The following is a 20,757-nucleotide window of genomic DNA, read 5'->3' as shown; positions in this document are numbered from 1 at the left end:
AACTTTATTGCATATACTGGGCTAATGCGATGGTTGTCCCCCTTCCAGTAGGAAAATGATAATACAAGGTAATTAAATCCAAATCCAAAACAAATAGACTAAGGAACATTTTATTTCCCAAAGCTGTGAAGGCAATCGTCCCCCTACCAATCAAGGCACTTGCAACTCATCTCACCTTTCGCACACAGAGACACCCCATCCACAGACACTCTCAACAAGATCACATACACACACAAACATGCTGATAAATAAACCACCAGCCGAGCACTGCACGCCACATTTCCATGTACAAACGTGTTTTTCCAAGGATGTTTATATCTTCTGCAAATTAAAATTTCTTCAGAGTTAAAGGATCATATTTAATACTGTATATCTTTCTTTTGAGCATGTCTTTAAATTATTGAGGGTCTTCTCTAAGGAAGCTAATTGTTCTTTGTTTATTTGTGTTTTCATTTTCTGTCCGTTTATTATATGTGCAATCTGAGTCAGCGTCTCACCACAATAAAATTATAGTTGTGAAATTGCACTAAATGCTGTAGATTCTTAGTACTTCATTCCCTGATAATGTGCATCCTTAGTATGGTGTATATATACACTCATCGGCCACTTTATTAGGTACCCCATGCTAGTAACGGGTTTGCCTTCAGAACTGCCTCAATTCTTCGTGGCATAGATTCAACAAGGTGCTGGAAGCATTCCTCAGGGAGTTTGGTCCATACTGACATGATGGCATCACACAGTTGCCGCAGATTTGTCGGCTGCACATCCATGATGCGAATCTCCCGTTCCACCACATCCCAAAGATGCTCTATTGGATTGAGATCTGGTGACTGTGGAGGCCATTTGAGTACAGTGAACTCATTGTCATGTTCAAGAAACTAGTCTGAGATGATTCCAGCTTTATGACATGGCGCATTATCCTGCTGAAAGTAGCCATCAGAAGTTGGATACATTGTGGTCATAAAGGGATGGACATGGTCAGCAACAATACTCAGGTAGGCTGTGGCGTTGCAACGATGCTCAATTGGTACCAAGGGGCCCACAGAGTGCCAAGAAAATATTCCCCACACCATGACACCACCACCACCAGCCTGAACCGTTGATACAAGGCAGGATGGATCCATGCTTTCATGTTGTAGACGCCAAATTCTGACCCTAGCATCCGAATGTCGCAGCAGAAATCGTGACTCATCAGACCAGGCAACGTTTTTCCAATCTTCTATTGTCCAATTTCGATGAGCTTGTGCATATTGTAGCCTCAGTTTCCTGTTCTTAGCTGAAAGGAGTGGCACCCGGTGTGGTCTTCTGCTGCTGTAGCCCATCTGCCTCAAAGTTCGACGTACTGTGCTTTCAGAGATGCTCTTCTGCCCACCTTGGTTGTAACGGGTGGTTATTTGAGTCACTGTTGCCCTTCTATCAGCTCGAACCAGTCTGGCCATTCTCCTCTGACCTCTGGCATCAACAAGGCATTTCCGCCCACAGAACTGCCGCTCACTGGATGTTTTTTCTTTTTCGGACCATTCTCTGTAAACCCTAGAGATGGTTGTGCGTGAAAATCCCAGTAGATCAGCAGTTTCTGAAATACTCAGACCAGCCCTTCTGGCACCAACAATCATGCCACGTTCAAAGTCACTCAAATCACCTTTCTTCCCCATACTGATGCTCGGTTTGAACTGCAAGAGATTGTCTTGACCATGTCTACATGCCTAAATGCACCGAGTTGCCGCCATGTGATTGGCTGCTTAGAATTTAAGTGTTAACGAGCAGTTGGACAGGTGTACCTAATAAAGTGGCCGGTGAGTGTATATATAAGCAGTACTTAAGACTCCTTTTGGGGGAATCATAGCATGAATATGCCATTGGATGAAGGCGATCAGGAGACCAAGGTTGCTTTATTAGTGACCTTTAGCTCTTTGTTGGGTCTGGCATTTTATTTTGACAATATTGCATTCAGTCTTAATGGCATTTAGGTCAGCAGAGTCTGACACCATGTTAGTTGAAACATGTACTCTTACTACTGACAGAGAGGGAAGCTCTGAGAATTTTCTTACTTATCTTCCTTTTTAAGCACATTTTTCCTTTCACTCCAGTTGCTTTTAATAAGCTAGCAATACAACACTCTGGACAGCCATCTCTTTAAGCTACAGGGGATGCCATGACTGCTGGGCAACTGTCTAGTCGGCCTTGATTTGTCAGCTTTTGTTATATTCTATTTCCTGAAAACTATTTTGCTTTTCCTCATCTGTAAGCCACAAGCATGAGCAAATGCCTGAAATAAACCACTATTTACTGAAAATGTTCATATTGAATTGGATATTTGAGAAACTAATGATTTTGCAGATGTAACTTATTCAGACATACCTGTACACACAAAACTTAAATTCATACTAGTAGATTAAACTTAGGCGTAACTTAATGTTCTTTATTCATTTAACTACATTCTAAATAAAATTGGAGACTTACCCAGAACTCCAACCTCCAGTCCTGCAAGGTCTTCATCGATCTTCGTATAAATATCCGTAGCACTGAAGTCTGCAGCGATTGTTTTGGTTTCCACGCCACATTTACTAGCTGAGGGCACAATCATGCATTTACGTTCAGTAAAAAGGAATGTTAGAGATGGTGTAAGGATTGAATCAAATGTTTATCAAATATGTTACTTGAGCTGGAAAAAAAAAAAAAAAAAATAGAAAAAGTTGGAATCTCAAAACATCATCATCATTATGGAAAGGGTTCTTTTTATTTAATTCTATGCATTCACACTTAGCTGCAGCAGGAGGCTTTGCTCCTCTAAAATAAAGCCGCCGCAGCATCTCTACAGTACTGAAAGGATCATGAGCAAGACACTCAATTTGGCGCTATATCATTTAGTCACTTGTCAATTAGGCCCTTTGGGTGATAAAACACTTCAGGCAGAGGATGAATGAGGTTTTACAGCAGCAGGGATCCTGATGGTTAAACTTTAGTCCAGCAACTGTTTGCCTTAATGGATCACCTACATCAGTCTTTTTCTTTGGAAGATGAGAACTATTGATTTTCCTGGACAGAAATGAAAGACTGGTTTGAATAATTGGTTAAATATACTAATATTCTGTCACCTTTAGTAAGCTTGATTCTGAAGTGCCATGTTAGAGCGAGACAAAAATCAAGATGATGTCAAAACATAAAAGCCCACATATCTTACCGATTGCCTTGGACACATCATCGAGTTTCTCTTGAGAGCGGCTGATCAGAACGATGGCAAATCCTCTGCGGCCAAGCTATTTAGAAGGAAAGAGAAAAACTAAACCAACCAAGTCCTTGATGACAACAAACAAAGCGTGCTGCTGAAATTACACAATGCAGGGGACAATGAGATAGATGAGTTAAAACAAAACAGATGTATCAGTCAATTTAGCTTGATTGACCTCAATATCTCCATCATAAAAGGTTTGGTAATTTTTCAGTGCTGTCTAAATAAAACCAAAGAGAAGTGAGTTAAGACATAAATGTATGGACGTATGACCAAATAATGTAAACAAGCTTCAAAAACCATCATTCAAAGTTACATGCCTGTGATAAAATATACAACACATTTTTAATTCAAACTCTAAAACTGAATAAAGATTATCCCAGGTGTCATACCTCTTCTGCGTATGCTTTCCCAATCCCATCTGTGGCTCCTGTTACAACTGAAAGCAGAACAAAGGTAGATACAGAGAAAGATAAGCATTTATTCCATTCATATATTTAAACAAAAAAGGGTTAGAATAGTATGACCGTGTGGTTTAATTTGTTCAACCACGACATGTAGCTAATTTGTAAAACTGAATAATGATCCTAGCCTGCTACTGTAACACCATCATTATGGTGGTTCTGATTGAGACAAAGAGGACATTTAGGATAGACCAGAGGTGCAGGCCGGTCAGGAATGGCTTATAGTGTTTTGTAAAACTATACAAAATACTTAACCAAAAAACTAATAAAAAAAAATTTTTAAAAAAACTACAGTATGGAATAAAAATATCCTTTAATGGCCCACAGGGGAAAAAAAAAACAATGCATGACAGAGATGCACATATATATAGCAACAATTAGGGCTAGACAATATAGACAATATAGCCACTGCTTCTATCTCGATATAGTTCCTAGTTTCAGTCATTATGATATAGAAATGATAAACAGCAAAAAAGTTTAAAGGTGCATTCAGACCGAGAGCAGTGTCCGCTGTGATTTCCAGCACCACACCCTGGACTGCATCATCAAATTGAAGCTGTGTGAAGCTGACACCCCAGCCATATCATTTGTAAAAATGAAATAAATGAATAAAATACAGATCACATGTGCTACTGTTGCTTCAGAAATATTAAACATTTTTTTTTTTTTTTTTTTTTTTTATAGTTAATCCAACTAAGATTAAGCTCTGAATTGAATCAAAATGTACCTTCTTTTTCATTGCTACTTGATTTTTGCAGGTAAAACTGTTGTTTGTGCCGATTTGGTTTTAAAGATAGAATTAATTTTAACTACAGCCGATGACGTCGCCATCCCCGCAGACGTTAGTGTCATTCCTGTGATGGTATTGAATATAACAGTGGGCATATTTAATTTATTCAGTGGCTGGAATGATTAATATTTAGTAAATCACCAGCCTGCCAGAACCTTCCTCCCCATGGCATTTCCTGTCATGGTCTCACTGTTGTCACTTCACAATAAAAGCACAGTTGAAACTTAAGTTGTGCTTTTATTGTGCTTCACCCTGCTAAATTGATCGCCAAGCGCGCAACTTTTGAATCAGATTTGGAGTATCAGAAAAGCCTTGAAAGCACACACACACACAAAAAAAAAAATGTATATGTATATATATATATATATATATTTTTTTTTTTTTTTTTTTTTTTTTTTTCTTATCCATCTCCAATTTGGTTAAAGTGATAGAGGATGATCTTTAATTTAAGGGTGGATTGTGTAAGAACTGGTCCCCCTAATTGTCAATCATTCTAGTGATATGTTTACATAAGGTGACCCTACGCGCTTGCCCTGTTAGCTATCTTTTTCTGCACATGCGCACCTTCAGGCGTATATGCATCATTAGAGCACACCTTTCTCACCACGGTTCTTTGAAAATGGCCAAGAGTCATAAGAGGACAAGTGTTTACAAAGTTTATGAAAAGAAAAACCTAAGAAGAGGCAGACCTATTCCAGAATGCTTTGCGTGAAGATGCTCCTCACAAAGCATTATGGGATTTGCTCTCACAGCGGCCCACTGTCGCAAACCCGACAGCAGTGACTAATAACCAGGATGCTGCAGGCACGACGTGGTGGAGGAGGAGTTACGTGACCAGTGGAGCTAAAAGCAGTGATTATTTGTCCCAACGGTCAGTTAACTGAGTTCGCTATAAAGTCCACTATATAGTCCCCACTGTATATGGACACAGTAAGTTGTATGAGCAATAAGAACAGCACTTTTCTTTTTATTCCTCATTTCTACCTTTGTTAACATTATTTATCTCTGTATTCCATTTTAACTGAAAAAAAAACTTAAACTAAAACCATTTCCCTGATTCCGATTGGTTCCCCTTAACCTTTCCATGAAAAAAATAATCTCTTCAAATTCAGCCATCTCTGCTCTGCTCTCTCCATGCTGTGCTGCTGTTTGTAGTAGCACGAGGTGAGAGCAGAGCAGTAAACGCCGTCACTGTGTGGGATTCATTCCATTTTCAGCTTTCCTTTCCTTCCTCATGCAGTTTGCATAGGGATAATATGTAAATCCACCGCCCTCGACTTAGGAATGCTAAGAATAAAAACATAGAAACCAATTAAAAAATAAATGTTTTTGTTTTGTCTTTTTACAAATGTATAAAACCCATCCAATATGATGTTATAGAAATATAAAATAAATAAAAAAAACCATTATAAAACAGCGAAAAACCCGGTATGTCAGTCAAATGTAACTGCAGACCTATGTTGGAAATATCTTTTCAAGTCACATCTTCATTTTTGAAAAAAAAAAAAACATATTTAGACTAGAAAATCACTGAGAGAGAAGACCTCCACCAAGCAGCTCCAAATTGTGAATTGCCCCTATAGATAAAACTTGCACATGATCTGGATCATAACCACATTTAAATGAATCGTTCCTTGGCATGTATGGAGGACCAACTCTGCCATATTTAAAAATAAATACAGAAATAAATGCTCAAAAAATATATAAGCATACAATTAATTGTATGCTCATAATTAATTTGCATTTTTTGAGCATTTATTTATTTCCGTATTTATTTTTAAATATGGCAGAGTTGGTCCTCCATAGGCATGATGCAAACCTCTGATAAAATTATCTAAAAAATCTGTTAGGTTTGAATTGATCCTACTAACAAACAAATAACGTTACCTTTCTTGTGTTCTTGTCTTCAATAAAATACCTCCTTACTTTTTTAAGTCTGATGCTTAGCTGTCAATAGTCACTGCTGCCATCCTCTGGTTTAGTTAGGGCCAGCTTGTTCCATCAAATATCCCCCTCATAATGTAAGACATTTTTTTTTAACTCCTTTATCCAGACCAAAATTGAATGGGTAGTTCCTTGTCATGAGGGACACCTCTGATAAAAATTTCATTAAAATCCATCTGAAACTTTTTAAGTTATCCTCTACACAGACAGACAGGTAGGCAGCCACATAAACTCTCCTAAAAAACATGTCCTCCTTGGTGAATAAACATGAAATAGAATTATTGCCCACATTAATAAAATACAAAATTTAGAAGGGAAATTTAGAAAGTAAAAAAAACAACTCAAAACACAATTGTTACAAAAACAGATTGGATGTTCATCATCTGTTAACATAGATTTGCAAGTTTTACCACAAAATCTTATTTGCTTTTTGTTCAGATTGTCACTTGACGATTCTAACACATCGTTTATGTAAACTTACTCTATATAATCACAAACATTACAGCTTTGACTCATTGCTTTCTTTCCAGGTTTGGCCTGTGTTAAGCTGCTTCCATCTTCCAATTACCTTTGATAAGTTACCGTCCATGCAGAAGAAAGTATCCCCACAGTATAAAGCTTCCTTCAGCAGGTTTCATCATGGGCATTATGTTTTCAGGGTATTGCCCAGTTACCAACCACAAAGACTTTTGCATGCCACACTCCTCAATTTTTCAGTTAATAGATAGAACAGTTGGTAGTGAGACATTCTCCGCTTCAAATATTGTTTTATAACCCATACTCTAAACTAAATCTAATTCTCTGCAGCTTTTATGTATGACTTTTCTTGTGCATTCCTAGGTCTTCATCATACAGTTTGTTTTACTAATGTTGCTTTACAAATTCGTAAAGCAGTCAAATAACTGCATTTTAAGCAATGTGAAAGTTAAGTCCTTATTTGACTTTCTTTAGCAGCCTCAGGGTAAAAGAGGGCTGAAAACAAACACAGGGCAAACTGACAACCATGTAATTTTTCCCTTCAACACCTGACAACTGTGCACCACCGTGTTGATCCCATAACAATATCCCAATGATTGAATTTTGTATAAATTAATTTTGTGAGGTACATTAGCATCGACACTTTAAACAGTTCTCGATGATGATCACAACTCAGCAATCCCTGGCCAGTATCCTCTGCTCAGGAGTGGCAAAAGCAATTGCATTATCAGATGTGAAAATACTCATAAGCCACAAAAGTGGGTCTCTGTCAGCCTTATCGTATCAAGCATACTTGATATTAGATAAACACTGACTGCCCGAGCCCCACAAGGCCAAGTGGAAAACTGTTTGAATAGAGGATTGCAGAAGCAAATCAAACAAGAGCTCTCAGATATATCTGGCTCTCAGGTTAGTGGTTAAGAAAAAAAAAAGAAAAGGAAAACTTCTTCAGACAGAAATGGCACGTGGAAAAACACCACGGAAAATTAAGATAATAGAACAGAAAATGAAAGAAGCATCAATACACAGACAGACAGTGCCACCTACAGAACCTTTTGAGACATCTGGCAAACACTGTGCAAACAGCAATGGTGGCTGGTCCAAGAGCTTAACAAAAAAATATACTGAATTCCTTTTCAATACAGCAAACTACCATGTCAATTCCAGAGGATGTTGTGTGGAAAAAGGTGAAGAGAGCTTCTAAAGTGACTGAGGAGGACAAGGATAAGAAAGAGCCCGTCTGTCATAGGGAGCAGCACAGCGAGCAGATGCCCTGGAAACGCCTGGCACAAACAGCAGCAGTAGAAGGAACTATTTATAGCAGTCCCCATCTTTAGAAAAAGGAACGATTCATCACAACCCTTACTCTTACAAATATAACAAACCCTTGATGTGTCCCTGCATGTATAATCTAAAACGATACCTTTAAAAGAGAAAAACTGACCCTATTCACATTTAAACCCACTTTTCTTTTATCATTTTTGATTTCATTAACAGTTTGTTGTAACAACATTTCTTCATTGCAGCTTTGACAAAGAGAAAACAAACAAAAAAAGCTTATCGTTTTGTTATACTAATATGGAAAGGGATTTGAGTTATTAAAAATAAAGTCCACTGAAAGAATAGTGACTTCAACCTCACATTTGTGACTGCTTCTATCTAGGCATTCGGAAATCTGAAAACATTATCAAATTGTACCGTCCTAGCAATGACACTTATGGACTTATGAATTTAGCTTTATGAACTAAATATATACAACAACATAAATCCTTAGGGTCCCAAAGAATTTCTGTCAAAGTATTGAGTTTTATGTTATATTTTTTTGCTGTGCTTTTTATTCATTATGCCATGCGCAAAATCAGCAAAAAAATACCTTAAAAAACATAAATAAAAAAATTGGGCATCATAGCATGTATTGCAATAGTTAAAATGCAAACACGTAAATATGGAAGCGAATTGTTACCATATTTCAAATTAAAAAGCATTTCCAGAAATGCTTTTTCATTTTAAGAATGTGGCTGCATTGTTTGACTCATAAATGAAATTGGTAATTAATCATCCTGTTTGCATTTTAATTTTGTTCTTCAAGACTGCTCATCCTTTTACTTAATAAAAATGAAAAAGACATTTGAGATTTATTTTTCAAAATGTACCCCAGCAAATACATACCAAAATTCAATTTTAAATGTAAAATTTGAAAATCAAAATCAATCATCCTATTTGCATTTTCTTCTTTAAGACTACACATTTTATGCCATAATCAAAGATAAAACACAGTGGACATTGCTTTATCGTTTTCGTAGTCTGCCTGCAAAGTACTGTCCATAATTTGAAAACGAAAAGCATTCTGAGCGGCGGGTGCAGCAGAGTGACATCAGCAGCCACTCTTCCTCAGGTCCTTGCTGACCGGGCTACCCATTTTGTTCGGAAGGGCACTGTGCATGTCTGCATTTCATTATATTGTAAGTGTGCCCGTGGGAAACTGGTTGAATTGCCGGGTCTGACTATAAGGACATACTGAACGACTACAATAACCAAAATAGTGGCAGAGCTACTGAGGGAGTCCGCTGCTGCCTTAGAGCAAGTGCCTGCTTCTAATGGACCTGTGGCAACGCCGACTGCTCCTGACTTTTCCGCCGGGGGCTTAAAGACAGCTATCTGAGGTGTCCTGGGTTGTTCCCAAGTCCTCATCGAAATTACATACGAGTCGAACACCTCGCGAGAAAGGCTTCAAGGTGGCATCCGAAAAAGATGTCCGAACCAACCCAGCTAACTCCTCTATATGTGGAGGAGAATTGGCACCATTCTGAGCCTCTCCCTGATGACTACTCCTTACCCTATCTCTAAGGAAGTCCCCAGCCACCCTGTGGAAGAAGCTCATTTCACCCACTTGTATCCATGATTACACTCTTTGGTCATGACCCAGATCTTATGATCATGTGAGGGTAGGAACAATGACAGATGGGTCAATCGAGAATCTTGCCTTTTGTTTAGTGCTCTTTATCAAAACTGACCACTGAAGCATCCGCATTGTGCCGGCAACTGCACCTATCAGTCTGTCGATCTCCTGCTTGATTCTCCCCTCCCTTGTGAACAGAAGCCCAAGATATCTTTACTCCAATGCTTGAGGCAGTAAATGTCCTCTGAATTCAAGGGGGCAAGCAAACTATTCCGGTCAAGAACCATTTACTGAATTGGAGGAGCTGATCTTCATCCTTGCCACTTGACAATAGATGGCAAACCATGCCAGTGTATGCTGAAGGTCTTGGCAGGGGGGAGCTGAGAGAACCACTTCAACTTCAAAAAGAAGGAACAAAATCTGCTGGTCCCCAAAACAGAAGCCCTTAGGCCCTTGACTACACCTAGAAATCATTTCCATAAAAGAAATCCATGAGCTATGAACCGGACCTGTGACAGCGGGCACCCCTGCCAGAGTCAAACATGAACCAGGAATAGAATATCGACTTGATGCCGGAAAAGACAACAACATTCATGCTCTGCTTGTACAGAGAGCGGATGGCCCTTACTAAAGGGCTCCCAAATTCATACTCCTCGGTAGTCCCATAAGGAACACCATCTAATGCCTTTTCCAGGTCCATACAGCACATGTGGACTGGTTGGCAAACTCTCATGAGCACACAACAGAGGGTGTAGAGCTGTTTCAGTGTTCCCCAACTGTAGTACAATTCCCGTCTATAAATAAAGACCTTCACACATGGCAACAAAACTGTGGATATCACTTGTTTAATAAAAGAAATACCCCAACATTTGAAAAACAAATTCTGACTTATATTTGTTCATTTTCATAGAAATTTTATTTATTATGACTTGTCAGAGTAACGTTATTTCTGTGACCATTGTGGGTCACACAATGGTCACGTGGCTCATTCATTAAATGAGGGGGAACAACAATTTTGTCCAAGTGTGTATTAAGAGATTTAAAGACAGTTGAGTCTCTGACACCTTAATTGCACTAAGTACAAGGAATTTTACTAAGATTTTTTGTGGGATGTTTCAAATTGATTATACAAATACAACTCTGTATTTATAGCATCATGTTGTGGGTATGATTTTCTTCAGCAGGGAGGAAAAAAAAGTGATTAAAGTTTATAGGAAGATAGGTGGACTTAAAGGCAGGACAATTCAGTTAAACTTTAGAAAAGTATTTGTGATTACAATAAAACAAAACGGGAAAAATTGAAAGGATTTAAATATTTTTGTAAGACACCAATATAATCATGGAATTATTACTTAAACTATATATTCTTTAATGTTTTTATTGCCTCATTAAAGAGTTTCAGGAAAGCAAAAAAACTCCCCTTTTTGATGTTTTCAATCCAATTAGTCTGGAATCTTAGATGAAATACAGCTGGAACAGAAGTTTATACTAAATATGAACTGTTATAAAGAGGAGATTTTGACACTTCTGCAATATCTAACATTCTTAACATAATAAAATGTACTCCAAGCACGCGTTTACTTTTTTATTATTACTACAAATGGTTATTAAATTTCTCCCTTTAACTAATTTTATTTTATTCATCTCTTATTTGCGTGATAATATTCTGTACAAAGAATGATGTGATGCCAAGCATCATCAAGGATTGCAGGAGAGCTAAACAAGAGGGCTGAAGAGAAGAGTAAAGAAAATGACAAAAACACAAACATAGGGGATCCTGGGGGCAACTATAAATAGTACAGAGAGGAAAGGGTGGGGGTACAGGAGAGTCTGTAGGCGAAATGACGAGGGAAACATAGGTTGGTTTATTTTTAGCCTTTTTAAGAATGAGATTTTCTTTTCAGACAGGACAGGAATAAAAAAGCAAGGACTTTACAGCTGAGTGAATGTTGCCTTCACTCAAATAAGTAAAGATCTATTTTTGGAGCAGCTGTTGTTTCCAGCAAAACTAGGTCAGACTAAAGTGAGTGTCCTGAATGATGCTGCTACTATGTGCACGTGGAAATGTTAGCAACACAGCCTCTCATTTCCCAGGTTATCATCAGCAGTTAGAAGCAAGCCCTTTCCATGATAATATAACAAAAGTTAATCTGAGACAAACAAATACTGTATTCAATAACCAGTTATAATTAGACTTAAACCCTTGTTTTGCTATGAAAAAAAAAGGTTTAGCAAGTAAAAGCTTCTGAATGATAAGCACAAATATTATAGCTCCAAAAATTGGTTATGCAGAAAGCTTGGAGAAAAGAAGAGATCTGCTTTACAACAATACGAATTAAAAGTTTTACAATAATTAGAATCACACAAAACATAAGGCCAGTTTTATAATTTTAAAATGACACTTAACATTTTATCTTCAGAAATGCCTCTAACCAGCAGATGGAGACAAACCTCCACTCCACTGAGAAACTAAGAAGTTTGCAAAGAAAACAGAATATGAGAATATTTCCTTGAGCAATGCATCTTTTAAAAACATTTCTAAACATGGCAGAAAGGGGTACGGGGTACCAAGGAGTCAGAAAAACACAGAGCTTGAAGAGGTCAATAAAGTACTGTCTAAGTCTAAGGTGTAAAACATAGCTTTAGAAAAGGGATCCTATAGTTTCACAAGACAATGTAATTCACACTATAAGCACTTGTCAAATAAATAATATTTTAAAATTTTATCTACTTCAAAAAAACAAAAAAGGTTATGGAGTAATTGAATTTAAATTTTCACATAAATTTATCTTCACTCAAAATCCTTTTTGTATGCATTTTGTTTTAAATCAAACCTAATGCTGTATATAATAGCAATTGACTTATACTGCTTATATTTATATAACAAGAAACAAAAATTTAAATAACAATGAAAACATTTTAAAACTTGGCTTATAAATGGATTTAAAATGTGGTCGATCTAAGAAATGCCCATCAATTGTAAGGGTTTATGAGGCCATCTCCAAGGAATAGGAAAATACATTACGCTGAGAAAACATTCACGAGTGAAAGAAATATTTGAGACAGCTGTGCAGCTTCTCTGCATGATCACCTGTAGGGTCAGGCCACGTACTGTTCAAGCTAGAGAAAATAAATAAATAACAGGGAAAAATAAAGAAACAAGGAAAGCTCAATTTCAAGCAGTACATGGTAAATGATTACCAAATAAAGAGACCGATGCCCCTAATTGTATTTTGACAAAGACTTAAATTAATTGTGCTTCATTGTTACACTATCCCCTGCCTGTACAGAATCCTGGAGAATGGCTGGTTGATAATTAAACTGAGAAAAATTATTTGACCACCAATCTAACTGCCAATTATAACTTTTCAGGTTTCATCTACCCCCTGGGGACTGCAAACTACAATAGAACCAGGTTAAAGGTTTTACAAGGACAAATGTCAATTTAAATGTTGCTGTTAAGTCTTGATAGGTTCAAGGAATACATCAAAGGGAGCAAAATACACCAGATGATTATCTTCAAATTGTCTTATCATTTATGATCTTAATAAGGTGCAAATTTAGCATCAGCAATCATAGAGGTTTGATCCATCCAAACTTCTACCACAGGAGAATAGGGTTGCTTAATAAATGTATTAATAAATATATTTTTTGTTAATCAATAATCATACCAAATATAGATTTTTTTATTATATTATAATATATATATATATATATATTTTTTTTTTTTTTTTTTTTTTTTTACAATCGCATAAACTACTATATACATTCTGACAAAAAGCATATTTTTAAGAGATAATTTGTTTCAATGCAGACTTGATTTTAGAGCAGCGCATATGGTTCACAGTAGGCTTGTCCCGATCCGATCCACATATCGGATCGGGACGCCGATATTGGAAAAAAAATGCGTATCGGCAAAGCATGTAAAATGCCGATCCAGATTGCCGATCCAGTTTTTTTTTTTTAAATCCGGTCTGTATTTTCCAGTTTCGCCGATTGAAACGATCCATTCCACTATTTTGCGCCAGTGTTCCCCTGTTTTGCATTTTTATTAAAACTTAGAGTAATACTTGCACCTTTAACTGTTTACGGTTTTACTGCTCACTGTGCAATTTCAGATTGCTATTCATAATTTTGTCCAGTTTGTGTTTATCTCTTAATAAACAGGCAAGTTTGTTGTTACCAAGCATTGTGTTTTATTCAATCTCACCTAATTCAGCTGGCTAGATGTTATCAAGAGTACTAAAACCCTTTACAACATGAGTCTTACAACTAAGGCTAAATACTTTAACTTAAACTTAAATACATGCTCGGATAGTATCGGTATCGGATCGGAAGTCCAAAAACAATATCGGATCGGAAGTGCAAAAACCTGGATCGGGACATCTCTAGTTCACAGTAATCATAGATCATAGTAATGAGATGAAAATACAATAGCAGTTTTAAAAAATCCAAAAACTGTTGCACTAAAAGTAAAACTTAAAAAAAATTCAGCTTGCATAACAAACTTTAGAACAACAATATGGAGTCCATGGCTCAAATCCAGCCTCTGTCACACTAAATTAATGCTTTTTTGATTATGTTGGGTGCTTAGCAGAAAATCAGTAAAACAATTTTATTGCATTACCATTTTTAAAAACTATTATATTCCTTCTTACAGTGTAATGGTAATATCTAATAATAATAATAATTCACACAGAGAAAAGAACGTTTGAAGCAGACATATTTGTTGGATACCAGAGGCAGGCGATATATAATTGAAATTCTACAATATTCATGCATTACATGATTGTATTTATAGGATCTGAAAAAATAACCCAGACCTTTGCCAAGCAAGAGATCTTCCTAAGGGTGTAACCACACAGCCCACTAATATTCTCAGAGCTACTTTTTCTTTTCTTTTCTTTTTTTTTTTTAAACACACACACACACACACGCATACCTACACACTTGTGAAAAGTGGGAACTACTGAACCAGAATCCTGAGGATTATTCATATCATGTGTGCTTCATTTATGAATGACTCCAGAGTCATTATATAATCAGACTGTCCTCTCAATCAAGTCTACTTCAGTGAGATAAAGTTTGTGAATGAACGTAACAGTGGAGGCCAACAACCTCCTTTTGGCTCATTGGATATTCTGAAACATTTTGCACGACTGATCCAAAAATGAACTCCCTCCTCTCTCTGAGTTTCCATTTATAGCATCACAGAAAAAAAGAAAAAAAAAGGGATCAAGAGCAACCTCAGTTGCCGGCTTCAAAACATTTGCTTCTCTGTCAGAGTGATGCGACTGTGGATTAAAAGAGATGCAGTAGACTTTTTTTTATTTAAGCATATCCCCATGCTTAAATTCAACCATCAGTCATTTCTTTACAACAAGAAGCACCGAGATTACAATCCCAAAACGTAATAGCTTTTAGATTCCAACAAAATCTGTGGGAGAACTCCATACCAAACACACAAATTGTCTCCAGCATCCACGTTGAAATATGAACTTCGATCCCTTGGCTTACACTTATTAACATCAGGTGGTCTGTTCAAATTTCAAAGTTCAATCAGTGAGCAGCTTCGACAGATGGACAGCATTCAATCTGATTTGCTAATCCTCTCGAACCATAATTGAGTCACAAGCTAAAGTTTACAACCAAAAAAAAATGCATTGTTCAATATCTTGCTCCTGTTCCAGCAATATAGTATCCTGCATTTAACAACATAGGACAGCAGGTAAGTATTCATTGCTGCATAATGGGAGAGCTAAAGGCCGCGGATTCTACAAACATGACATTTTAAAAAGCCTTAAGAAAGTTGCATGGCAGGGTCACAATCTTAAACCATATTTGATAGTGATACTTTCTACCTAAGATAATGTCTTAGCGTTATCAATTGCATAAGTGGACAGTATTTTAAGAAAGTGGATTGTAAAACGCTTATAGTTGGTATAAACTTCAGTTAGAGGCGGTGGCAGTGATTTTTTCCAATTCTGAAACTTTACCAATTCAGCACACCATGAGCGCAAATCTTAGCATTGCTCATACAGACTAGATGCACTCTAGCCTGAAACAAAGACTGCACCACAAAACCTTTGTGAAACCACAAGCACATGTTGTTTGCTCTGGCTAAATGGTATATTGTCCTCAAGCAGACACAGCCACTGGTATTTTCTATTTTCAAGGCCATGTTTAGTCTGACAAGAAATATTCACTGGGATACTTCCTTTACAATACAGACAAACGTCCCCTGAAGAACGTACTGAAATGGGAAAGGGGTGCTTCTCTTCTTTTTTTTTTTTATTCAATTTTAGACATCTTTAACATGTTATTTAAAGTGAAAAACTCTACAATTTAAGATTATTACAACAGAACATTTTGCTTACATTTGCGGCCTTTTCTCATTTCCGGTCTTTACTGATGACAGAAAACTAGTGTATATTAGGTGTGTAAATAATAATCATTTTGTATCGATGCATCGATTCAACAGCTGACGATCCGATGCATCGATATGTCCGCAAGAGTATCGATTCATGATTTTTTTTTTCCTCCTGTCTATATTTATCCATTTGATCCTGGACGTATTTCTCCCTCCCATGCTGCGGTGGCGCTAAACCTATTCTGCTTTACTATTTTGGAAGTAAAGCAGAATAAAATCCAGCAAGATATGTAATACACTATATTGCCAAAAGTATTTGCTCACCTGCCTTGACTCACATATAAGCTTAAGTGACATCCCGTTCCTAATCCATAGGGTTCAATATGACGTCGGTCCACCCTTTGCAGCTAGAACAGCTTCAACTCTTCTGGGAAGGCTGTCCACAAGGTTTAGGAGTGTGTTTATGGGAATTTTTGACCATTCTTCCAGAAGCGCATTTGTGAGGTCGCACACTGATGTTGGACGAGAAGGCCTGGCTCTCAGTCTCCGCTCTAATTCATCCCAAAGGTGTTCTATCGGGTTGAGGTCAGGACTCTGTGCAGGCCAGTCAAGTTCATCCACACCAGACTCTGTCATCCATGTCTTTATGGACCTTGCTTTGTGCACTGGTGCACAGTCATGTTGGAAGAGGAAGGGGCCAGCTCCAAACTGTTCCCACAAAGTTGGGAGCATGGAATTGTCCAAAATGTCTTGGTATGCTGAAGCATTCAGAGTTCCTTTCACTGGAACTAAGGGGCCAAGCCCAGCTCCTGAAAAACAACCTCACACCATAATCCCCCCTCCACCAAACTTTACACTTGGCACAATGCAGTCAGACAAGTACCGTTCTCCTGGCAACCGCCAAACCCAGACCCGTCCATCAGATTGCCAGATGGAGAAGCGCGATTCGTCACTCCAGAGAACGCGTCTCCACTGCTCTAGAGTCCAGTGGCGGCGTGCTTTACACCACCGCATCCGACGCTTTGCATTGCACTTGGTGATGTATGGCTTGGATGCAGCTGCTCGACCATGGAAACCCATTCCATGAAGCTCTCTGCGCACTGTTCTTGAGCTAATCTGAAGGCCACATGAAGTTTGGAGGTCTGTAGTGATTGACTCTTCAGAAAGTTGGCGACCTCTTCGCACTATGCGAGTCAGCATCCGCTGACCCCGCTCCGTCAGTTTACGTGGCCTACCTCTTCGTGGCTGAGTTGCTGTCGTTCCCAAACACTTCCATTTTCTTATAATACAGCTGACAGTTGACTGTGGAATATTTAGGAGCGAGGAAATTTCACGACTGGATTTGTTGCACAGGTGGCATCCTATCACAGTTCCACGCTGGAATTCACTGAGCTCCTGAGAGCGACCCATTCTTTCACAAATGTTTGTAAAAACAGTCTGCATGCCTAGGTGCTTGAATTTATACACCTGTGGGCATGGAAGTGATTGGAACACCTGATTCCAATAATTTGGATGGGTGAGCAAATACTTTTGGCAATATAGTGTATGTCAATTAATTATATGCCACATTCCCATGTAAATATCTGTCTTTGGAGGATGTGTTTTTTAGCACCCCTAGTTCTCTCATTTTTATTCCAAATACAATTTATAATTTGTATCACAGGGCTATTTTTATCTCTATGGTTCAGTATTTTCTAAAGCAGCAACTTTAACTGCTATACTTTCCTGTCTTAAAAGGCAGAACTCTTCTAGTCTAAAAAAAAAAAACTAATTTGTTGAAATGGGGGGACCTATTGTTTGAACCCCTTAGGGGCTTTTAAAAACAAAAATGTCTTTTTTTTGCGCTTTATGAAACAAAGTACCCTATATTTTGTGGATGTACAGCTACATTTCTCATGTAAGTTTGCGCAGTTTTAACACAAACATTTATTTTTCATATTGCACCAGTACAGTTAATGAGCAACCTCTACTTGTGTGCTTGTTTGTTCTGTCTAAAATGTTTATTTTGGAATAAAGAGGTTAATATAAAAAATATTTTTGTCCGATTCTTCGATTAATCGAAAAAATAATCGGCCGATTCATCGATTTTTAAAATAATCCTTAGTTGCAGCCCTACTTTTAATACATTATAATGGCAACGAAAAATATGTACCAATTCAATATGGGGTGTAAATATCAGATTATGTGGCCTGCACCTAAAATCTGTATTATTTGCATGCTGATAGAAACTATTTTTTCTAAAGTTTATGTGGTTAATACATAAAGTGATGCGGTTAATAAATGGGTCAGTTGTCCTCATTCCATTAGTTGTTGACCATTGTTCTCCGTTTGAGTTACTAGATCAACCCTTTTCTAATATTCCACTCTAAAAAAAAGTATTAAAAGTGTGTGTGATTCCAGCCGATGTTTAATCGTGTTTCTGTCGGTATTAGTCAATTCTCAAAGCTGCAGTATCAGTGTCATATTGGAAATAAAAAGGTTTTATGGGAACATCACTAATGAAAATGCACCATTCAGTTTTTCTCGGCCTGTAGTAATTTTTGGCTTCCTACTAGTTCTGACCTGCAGATTCTGACTGATATATATATATTAGTGTTGCACCGATACCAGTATCGGATGGGGTCCCGATACTGCCCTAAAATGGTGGTATCGGTATCGGCGAGTACCAACAAATAGGGCACCGATACCATTTTGAGAGCCATAAGTTTATTCAACTATTGTCACCCACTCCTGGTAGGCAATAAAAACTTTTTATTTTTATTATCCAGTAGAACTTTTTATTAAAAAGTTCTACTGGAGTCACTTTGTATTCGATTTTTTCCTGCTTCACAAAGGTAGGCAGCGAGGTATTGGGTATCGGGGCCAAAAAATGGCATCGGCGCAACACTAATATATATATATATATATATATATGTATATACACACACATTAATTCAATTAGTTCATAGACATAATCTTTAGCAGTTTTTTTTAACCAAATTGAAAGGAAAATCAAATTACATTAAATTAGTGAACTGTTTCAATTGGTGCAGTAGCTACTGAACCTAAAAAGTTATGTTTTATTTGTACATTTTTATGATATGATACGATAAACAAAGTAAAACAAAACAATAATTGATTACAAATGAACTTGAAATTTGTCGAAACGCAAAATTAAGACTGCTGCCCTTATATTCCTTTCATTTACAGCACAATTCTTTAACCACTGAAACAACACTAACTCACTCCAGGTGCAACTTAGTTCTGATAGTCTGTGCAGCTGAAGCTTCAGTTTGAACTGTAATAAATGTAATATGTGTGTTTCCAACGTTCTACATTCTCACCTGCCCATTTTCCCAGTTTGCTGGGGGAGACGAGATTTCCGTTGCCCAGCAGCCATACTCTGAAGCCGGACATCAGCCGCGACACTGAGCACACCGAGAGCCAGGCCGCAGTCAGAGCGCCCAGCCAGAACAGCGGCGCCTCTACGGACCGAAACAAGGCTTCTCCGTTAAGCGACATACCCGCACCGTTCACACCTCTGTCGGTATTCGGTCGCGACGCTGAAGCCTGCACTACTAACCTCTTTGATAATGAGACAGTAGCTGTTCAAAAGCAGATGGGAGTTGGAGCTTAAGACGCCTGAGAGGAACTTCCGCATTTATGTTAGGCTGCTGGTGATTGGTCAACTTTTCTTCTGCTTCTTCTTTTGGGCGTTTCTTAGCAACAATAAAGTCCTGGGATAATAGCACCCTCTACTGTTGAAATATAAGAACGCAATAATTCATAACCTTCGCCGATAGCAGTGGGTACCTGTAGATAAATTTGATTCTTCTGTTTTTTGATGTTAACAAAAAAGCTTGTGTGTCACAGAGAGTTTAATATTTTTTAATTTAGATTTTTTTCAGCACGTTATACGCTCTTTCTTTGCATTTGAGGTTGTTTATTTGTGACCTGATCTTCAACAATGAAAGTTTCAATTCAGTTTATTTTAAGCTCAGTTATTTTTGGTTTAAACATGTTTTCTGTTATTTACTTAACTGTACTTTTTTTTTATATTTCTGATATTTTACTTATTCATTAATTTTTGTATTTCCTCTATATTTATAAACCTGTAATTGACAGCTTTTCATTTTTAAAAGCAACGTATTCTATAAATGTATGAAAAAACTAGATGTTAAAGCAGCATATAGTCAGTACAGCTTAAACACTTATATAAATTAGGCAATACATAGATTGATGGCATAGATTGAGTGCTTTACACTCATCAGAAACCCCCTTTTCTATAAAGTATTTGTCTACCCTATCCCATTTGTTTTTATGTCTTAAAATATTGTAAATATTTACTTTTACTTTTCTTTATTTCAAGACAAATGTCCTACATTTGCAGTTCACACAATCCTCCCTCTCATTGCAATTTTACGTCTTTCTCTGAAATGGTTATCCATGTGTTGCTTAACAGTAAAATCAAATCTTCATTTTGTGTTTCAGAAGCAGGATTTTTTTCAGTATGTTTAAAAAAGAATGTTAGACTGTTGCCTGTTCATTTAACTTTTGGCTAAAGATGTACAACAAATAAATTACAAAATTCCTTATTTGCTA

The 20,757-nt window shown here is 37.3% G+C and overlaps 1 protein-coding gene across 1 annotated transcript in view; it reads right to left on the bottom strand.

Annotated features, from left to right (window-relative positions):
- Nucleotides 1-19,834, bottom strand: part of hsd17b12b (hydroxysteroid (17-beta) dehydrogenase 12b) — a 36,517-nt gene extending 16,683 nt beyond the window's left edge. The window contains exons 1-4 of the mRNA XM_038270636.1: nucleotides 19,500-19,834; nucleotides 3,625-3,671; nucleotides 3,185-3,260; nucleotides 2,464-2,571 (exon numbers count right to left, since the gene is read on the bottom strand). Coding sequence (XP_038126564.1) covers nucleotides 2,464-2,571; nucleotides 3,185-3,260; nucleotides 3,625-3,671; nucleotides 19,500-19,677 — 409 coding nt within the window. The 5' untranslated portion in view covers nucleotides 19,678-19,834. The remainder of the gene's footprint in view (nucleotides 1-2,463; nucleotides 2,572-3,184; nucleotides 3,261-3,624; nucleotides 3,672-19,499) is intronic.
- Nucleotides 19,835-20,757: the final 923 nt, after the last annotated feature.

The sequence above is a fragment of the Cyprinodon tularosa genome, unplaced genomic scaffold (assembly GCF_016077235.1).
Source record: "Cyprinodon tularosa strain WSP-4 unplaced genomic scaffold, ASM1607723v1 ctg77, whole genome shotgun sequence".
Classification (NCBI taxonomy): domain Eukaryota; kingdom Metazoa; phylum Chordata; class Actinopteri; order Cyprinodontiformes; family Cyprinodontidae; genus Cyprinodon; species Cyprinodon tularosa.
This window is presented reverse-complemented; position numbering and strand designations above follow the sequence as displayed.